Source organism: Lathyrus oleraceus, chromosome 3, assembly GCF_024323335.1.
Source record: "Lathyrus oleraceus cultivar Zhongwan6 chromosome 3, CAAS_Psat_ZW6_1.0, whole genome shotgun sequence".
Lineage (NCBI taxonomy): Eukaryota > Viridiplantae > Streptophyta > Magnoliopsida > Fabales > Fabaceae > Lathyrus > Lathyrus oleraceus.
The window spans coordinates 497,450,399-497,457,880 of NC_066581.1; the positions used below are offsets into that span (position 1 = coordinate 497,450,399).

The 7,482-nt window shown below is 31.6% G+C and overlaps 2 protein-coding genes across 2 annotated transcripts; one reads left to right on the forward strand and one right to left on the reverse strand.

The window, feature by feature from the left end:
- Nucleotides 1–454: 454 nt before the first annotated feature.
- On the forward strand, nt 455–2,248 carry LOC127131831 (uncharacterized). The gene is made up of 5 exons (XM_051060726.1): nt 455–498; nt 785–841; nt 959–1,420; nt 1,505–1,746; nt 1,923–2,248. The coding sequence occupies exons 1-5, from the start codon at nt 455–457 to the stop codon at nt 2,246–2,248; spliced, it is 1,131 nt and encodes a 376-aa protein (XP_050916683.1).
- Nucleotides 2,249–3,818: 1,570 nt separating this feature from the next.
- LOC127128374 (uncharacterized) lies at nt 3,819–6,847 on the reverse strand. Its single transcript, XM_051057629.1, has 5 exons — nt 6,399–6,847; nt 6,232–6,276; nt 5,795–6,076; nt 5,350–5,522; nt 3,819–4,118 (listed from the first exon to the last, which is right to left on the reverse strand). The coding sequence occupies exons 1-5, from the start codon at nt 6,625–6,627 to the stop codon at nt 3,918–3,920; spliced, it is 930 nt and encodes a 309-aa protein (XP_050913586.1). The 5' UTR covers nt 6,628–6,847; the 3' UTR covers nt 3,819–3,917.
- Between the last annotated feature and the right edge of the window lie 635 nt (nt 6,848–7,482).

Genomic DNA, 7,482 nt, shown 5'->3' on the forward strand with positions numbered 1-7,482 from the left:
GTTGTTGAAGGCATAGCAGTTAGGGTTGTAACCTATTGTGGAGCCTCAACTCGTTGTTCAATAACATTCATTTCCTAAGAGTATTCAAAGATATGTTGTTGTTGAGGATTCTTATTACAGTTGATGAAGGAGATGAAGTTGCTATGAAGATGAAGATGCAAGAAGGTTGAAGTTGCAGAGAGAATGAAGGCAAGGGGTTTGTGTTCCTTTAATTTATAATAAAAAATAAATATTTTTCACCACGATCCATATTACAACTGTAGTTAAATATCAGGATAATTCACCATGGTCCGTTTTATCAACTGTGGTGAAATATTCTACCTATATAAGCTAACTTAATTCACTTCAGAACAAACTTCGCTTAAAGTGAAACCCTGACTTCCATCGCCTTATCCCAATATCTCAAAACTCCATCATATCTTTACAAAACTCTAACATACCTTCTCCAACTAGTATGAATCAAGGAAATTTTTCACGAATCCTTGTGAGACGAATCAGGTAACTCTTTTCTTTGTTATCATTTTCCACGAATCTTTTCAAAGGAAGGTACATGTGTGAAACATTTTATGAATTATGATGTTGTTGTTGTTCAAAATATTTTGCTTGTTTTTCTTGTTCAAAATATATGTGAAATATTTGTCTTGTTCTAAATATTTGTCCAACATATGTTTATTGTTTTCTTGTTGTTAAGATGAGATTATATGATTTTAGTTATTGTTGAGGTATGTTGTTGTTTTGTTAAGGTAACGTGTCTTTTTTAAATGTTGTTTTTTGTGCATTGTAGATGTTTTGTATTAGATATGTTGATGTTTTTGTTGAGGTATATTGTTGTTTTGCCAAGGTAAATTTATATTTTTCTTGATAAATGTTGTTGTTTGTGTTATTTTAGATATTTTTGTTGACGTATGTTGTTGTTTTGTTAAGGTTACTTGTTTTTGTTATTGTATGGTGTTCGTAGCAAGAAGGAGATAGATTTCATTGAGGTTAAACAAGGAAACATGATTGTTAATGACTATGCTGTGAAGTTTGAGGAGTTATCTAGGTTCTGCCTGCATTACAATGGGGTAGAAGTTGGAGGTTCCAAGTGTATCAAGTTTGAGAGTGATGTGCGTCCTGAGATCAATCAATTCATCAAGTACCAAAAGATTCATCAGTTTTCTATGTTGGTTAATAAGTGTAGGATCTACGATGAAGATAGTTGTGCTAGATCTGCTCATTATAAGAGTATTAGTGAGAAGAAAAGTGGAAGTCAAAATTATGGAAAACCTTATAGGGCTCCAGCTGATAAATGGAACTGGAAGGCTTCAGGTGGGAAAGAGACAAGTGAGGGAGGAATTTATGTTCCTAATAAATGTTTCATGTTTGGGGAAATAGGTCATCGTACAGCTGAGCGCAAGAGCATAGGCATGATATGTTTCAAGTGCAACAAGCCATGACATCGTTCTGCTGAATGCAAGAGTAGGGTTGTGACTTGTTTCAACTATGGTGAACCATGTCACGTTAGTACTCAGTTCCCAAAGCCAAAGAAATTTCAATCTGGTGGAAAAGTTTTTGCTTTGAGTAGAGCAGAGACTACTAGATCTGATAACTTGATTCAAGATATGTGTTCCATTAATGGTATTCCTTTAATTGCTATTATTGATACGGGTGTAACACATTCGTTTATATCTCTTGATTGTGCTAAGAAGTTGAATCTAGAAATATCTTTTATGGTTTGGAGTATGGTCATTGATACCCCAACTAATGGTTCGATGACTACTTCGTGGGTTTGTTTGAAATGTCATCTGACTATTTATGTTAAGGACTTTGGTATTAACTTAATTTGCTTACCGTTAAATCAAATTGATGTTATCATGGGAATGAACTGGTTGGAGTTCAACCACGTTTATATCAACTATTTCAACAAGTCTATATGTTTCTAGAGTTCGAAGAAGGTGAAGATATGATGTTTATGTCTGCTAAGCAAGTGGATGAGTCCTTGAAGGATGAAGCTCGAGTATTTATGATATTCTCTTTGCTGAAAGCTGAAAGCAAAGCTATGATTGGTGATATACCAGTGGTGTGTGATTTTCCAGAGGTGTTCGTAGATGATATTAGTGATTTTCCTCCAGAACGCGAGGTTGAGTTTACCATAGACTTAGTGCCTGGTACTAGTCCTGTGTTGATGGCACCTTATATAATGTTTGCGTCAAATCTGAGTGAGTTGGAGAAACAGTTAGAGAATTTGGTTGAAAAGAAGTTTGTTTGACCTAGTGTTACGTCGTAGGGAGCATTATTGTTGTTGGTCAAGAAGAAATATGGTAATATGTGGTTGTGTGTTGACTATCGACAATTTAATAAGGTCACAATTAAGAATAAGTGTCCTCTTCTGAGAATGGATGATCTGATGGATCAGTTAGTTAGTGCTTGCGTGTTCAGCAAGTCATTTCAAACTTGATACACTTGGAACCTCCGGCTTCTACCCCATTGTAATGCAGGCAGAATCTAGATAACTCCTCAAACTTCACAGCATAGTCATCAACAATCATGTTTCCTTGTTTAACCTCAATGAACTCGATCTCCTTCTTGCTACGAACATCAGTATGAAAGTACTTATCAAGGAAGTCGGTCTTGAAAGTACTTCTCAAGGAAGCCGTGGTAAAATACTGGTGTTGGGTATCAAACTCATGACCTCCATATTTTACTACATTATATTTCTATAATTGTGGTGATATATTACATGCTATTGTATTTTTACCACGACTTTCAGTCTGTGGTGGTAAATAGGACACATCCTACCACCCTCTTCATTACTTTCATTACCATGGACCATATTCCGTAATGAAATCTTTCTCGCAACTATAGTAAAATATTCTTTTTGTAGTATTGAGGACTGAGAGTTACTTCTTACATGATTGATGAAGCTAGAAAGATGTCCTTACTCACGAGTTCGCACCAAAACAATGAGCTACTAGTCACTACTACTTCAAGGTGATCTCAAGAGAGATGAATGAAAGCAATATTGTGTTTAAATATTAAGTAATTTATTTTAACCATTTATAACAATATTAAGTAATTTATTTTAAAAATTGAATTAATTCATATGAAACCATAGTAAAATAATTACGAAATTGCTCATATATGTTAAAATGTAACATTTGAATTTCTTCACTATTTATACCAACTATTTATATTTCTTCACTAACTATCTATCAATAAAAAAAACATTATAATATCATGATTTTTTTCCATTAATAAAACAAACTTGTAAATATTTTTGACAAGTTGTTAAACAATAGTGACTTGTGAGCAAGGACTCAAAATGCACACAAAAACACCAATGAAGCAACATGCACGTGAAGCTAAGTTGTCACTGAAATTTCACCACAAAACATCATCACACACATAAAATGGACCACGAGAAAGATAGACAATGACACATACATCATAAATTCATGTCCTTCTCTTCATCATAATTGCCTTAACTTTTCTATTTCAATAGTAAAAATAACAAAAGGAACTATTCTTAATTCTTAAGAAGAAGTTGTTTCATATTCTATTATCATTGTATCACAACGTTCATTAAGTTTGAGTATATTTGTCTGCGTTCTTTAAATTTTTAATGTATTTTGATTCGATGAGTTTCAAAAATATCAACTATTCGATTTATAAGAAGTTAACTCATATATTAGAAAGTATGAATTAAACTCTTATTGTTAATTTATACATAATCACTACGATCGGCTATAAATTTTGAGATATGTCATTCCTCTGATAAATTCGAGAAATCAAACTCAAGTAAATTTTTGTTTATGAAAAAAAAAGGATTTCAAAGAATATAGCTCAAATGAAATGAAAGTGAAATTGGAGAATCTCAAAAACCATCATCATTCATTCAAACGTACATGCAACCCTTTTAATCATCACATTTTTTTTCTTTAGCAACCCTTTGAAGTGATGAGTGAAAAAGATGTTGTTCTTTCTTTATCATCTTTATTACTTTCTCTATGTCTTTTCTTTTTCATCATCATCCATGAAAAGCATCCTATTTGCTTGCAAAGTTGCTTCTCTTGTTTCTTTCTCCACTCATTCTTTTCACTTGTTGTCTCCCATGTTTCATAATTATCTTTCACCTCAACCTGCACATGCATGCATTTCCACTCTCACATCAATATCATGTCATGCTTAATTGGTGTCATGTGTTTCTCAATTAATCATCCAAAAAAACTTCTATAATTGGTAACACACTTATCACTTGTTTTTTGGTTAAAAAAATATGTGAGTATCATAATACTTTTATCTTAGAGAAAAAAAACATGATCCTAATGAAGGAATAGTGCATAATAGTAGGTGATAGTGTGTATATAGGCATTTTGTATAGTACCTTAGTCAGATGATAAAATGATGTACTTTAATTTTAGAATCTTTAGTGGCTTCAAATGAGACAAAGAGAAGAGGTAGGTTGAGAAAGAAGAGTCCTATTTAATTACTATTGTGTTTGAATCATTGAAGAGGGAGAAAGGTTTGGATTGAGTTGGATTTTGGAACAAATAAGTGTCATATATAGTCTACTATAGATAGATAAATGTTAAAAAAATCCGCAAAATCTTATATGAATTCTCCGAAACTGATATTATTAAATTGAACGTCAGTATCATGGTTTGAACCCTAACATTTACGATTGTTTATGTGAATTTTTAGTGATTATTATTATTTCATCTTTAAACAAAAAAAATAGATGCTAAAAATAGTTTGAAACCCTAATAACGAAAGATGTTGCTCTCGTGGTATTACATCGAGGCAACAACACAATCAATGTTGATTTAAGAGGAAGAAAACATTAATACCTCAAAATCAAAACTGAACATAGATCAGGTCATTGTTCCAGGTATTAGGACGACGTCGATCTTAAATTTTGAATTTTTGAATGATAAACCATGTGAGACACTTTCTCACCCTAGCAATTATCTAAGATTGAAGAGTTAATCTTGTGAGATAATCGACTCCTAAAAACATAGACAGGTGCAAGTTCTAGGAGAAAAGTATAGAGGGGCCAAAAACTATAGAAGGAGAATGATACTTCCACATGAAACAAAGAGGGACAAGATTGGAATCTATGAATGTCCCACCTTATAATGTTACAATCTACTAATTACAATTATATTTGATTCTTTTGTCTTGGAAAACACACCATTAACTAGTGGTAACTACTTCCTCTATTTTTTTCTCTTAGTTTGAAAAAACAATTCAAGTACTATGTTTTTAGAGACACTGCAATTTCTAGTGTCCTATATTGTCCTAGTGTTTCCTCTTCACTTAATCAAACTTAAAAAAAAAGTTTAAAAAAAAAATCTAGATTTTGTTTCATACCTCTTCTTCTGATTTTGTTTTAGCATTTGAATTTGAATTTGGTGAATCTACAACTCTAGTTTTTGACCTCTCTATGATAGATGGAGTTGAAGTAGGGCTAGGACTACTTGAACTTAGATAAGGAGTTGTGCTTTGAGTCCCCACATCTCTTGTCATTCCCTCTTTCTTCTTTTCTGTATAAACAGACAAACACCTTAAATTAAGTGCTTATTTTGTAATCACTTAAATATAAAAAAAAATTGATAAAGTCAAATCATTTTCATGTAACTTATAAGTTATATCAAATTATAACGTGTTGTGTCTGTATAAAATCGCAGTAGAACATGTAAGATGGACTACTGGATAGTATCTAAAATATATCTGAGTTAAATAGGATCTTATAAAATATTTATTATTTGTAAAATAGATGATTAAGTAAGTAGAGTAATCACTAGAAGTATTGAACCTGGAATTGGAAATTGAAGAGAAACATCATCATGTGTGTAAATTGATGGTTTCATTTGAACATGTCTTGAAGAATAAACAAGAGGAGCAGACATTGTGATTCGGTTTGTTGAGTTTCTAAAGGATCTTCCACTAAGAGTTTTTGCTGATAAACATTCCATTGGAACCTCTCCAGAAAGTGGATTGCATATATATTTTTCTGCTTCATTCCATTTTGAATTCAAAGCAAACCCTTCTGGTGATAAACACTCCCAACTGTTATAGCTTACCCTTGCTTGCAATGCTATATCAATCAAATCACCATCCAAAAAATTTAGACAAAAAAAAATGATAAAATGTTATTTGTTGTCACACAGAGACCTCAAATTTGAGGTCTCTATGTGACAACGTCACATACCATCCGACTACAACTATAATTTAAAACATGCGGTTAGTTACCTTTAAGAGCCGTGGTGAAAGAATATGTCGAAGGATCAATTTCATCTGAAAAAATGTCAATATTGTGAGTTTTAGGAAACTCGAATACGCTACGCACCAACCACTCGCGATGGACTCAGATGATATGAAATTCATGAACTATATAGTGGAAAAGGATATATATGTACCTTTAAAAGGGTAACCAGGTGAAGAAGTAGTACTAGAAATAGTTAAATTTGATCTTTGAGACCTTGAATCTTCTCTAAAGCTTCTCATATAAGAACCCGAAAACCTTCTAGAATTGGAATGGTTGTTCTCTCTACTGATTCTACCTTTCACTGACCATTCTCTCAGATTGAAATCTGATTCATCTCTTCTCCTTGAAGTATAGGGATATGGCTCAGCATTGTAGGCCATGAAAATGAGTAAGAATCTTGCAGAGGTTTGAAACTAGTGTTGGAGGTGCAAATAGTAAAAGAGGTTTTCTTTTTGGTTTTTCTGGTTTTTTTGAATGTTCAAAATGAAATGACATGGTTTTAAATCAAAATGTGTTTATATATTGAAAGAATCTTGTTTCTTTTTTTGGAATTTGCATTAAATTGATTGGACTACCTATGTGAATTTCTCTTATTGTTTGACCCCTAATGTCCTAGACTTATAGGTTAGTTTTATTCTTCATTATATTGTGAGACACCAATTATTAGTTCATCATATTTTAATTCTAGACTAAATAATAATTTTTAATTAATATTCATTTTAAAATTTTACATACAAATTAACAAATATAATAAAATTATTTAAACACATAACACTTTTTTAATTGATGTATTCACTAATCACTATAATTACTAATTAGTATTTTCACACTGGATTTCCGATCAAGATTAACGACATACTAAAATTTAGGCCGTAACTTGTAATCGTCGATCACGACATTCACGCAAGCGTCCTAAGTCATTTGATCAGGATCAGACAATTTTTATTTAAATTAATATTTTTGAATTATAAAATAAAAAATACTTATTTTTTGGACTATGACAATATTTTAACTGCGTAAATGCGTCAAAATTTTGACAATAAAAGATTCATTTTCCTAAAGTATGTTCATAATTAAAATTTAAATATGTTTATACTAAATTAAACTATATATTATCTGTAAATCTAATTTAACTAACAAAAATCGATATTGTTAGATAAAAACGTCATCATCAGAGTTTAAATTCTGACTCTCGTATGAATTATGTATATTTAAAAGTTAAAATTCTAAATTTA

Excerpts from the sequence above, each read along its gene's own strand:
- LOC127128374 (XM_051057629.1), bottom strand. The coding sequence starts at position 6,627 with ATGGCCTACAATGCTGAGCCATATCCCTATACTTCAAGGAGAAGAGAT. Across the intron at positions 6,277-6,398 it reads ACCTGGTTACCCTTTTAAAG|ATGAAATTGATCCTTCGACA; the intron begins GTACATATATAT and ends ACATTTTTTCAG. Across the intron at positions 4,119-5,349 it reads AAACAAAATCAGAAGAAGAG|GTTGAGGTGAAAGATAATTA; the intron begins GTATGAAACAAA and ends ATGCATGTGCAG.
- LOC127131831 (XM_051060726.1), top strand. The coding sequence starts at position 455 with ATGAATCAAGGAAATTTTTCACGAATCCTTGTGAGACGAATCAG. Across the intron at positions 499-784 it reads ATCCTTGTGAGACGAATCAG|ATGTTTTGTATTAGATATGT; the intron begins GTAACTCTTTTC and ends TGTGCATTGTAG. Across the intron at positions 842-958 it reads TATATTGTTGTTTTGCCAAG|CAAGAAGGAGATAGATTTCA; the intron begins GTAAATTTATAT and ends TGGTGTTCGTAG.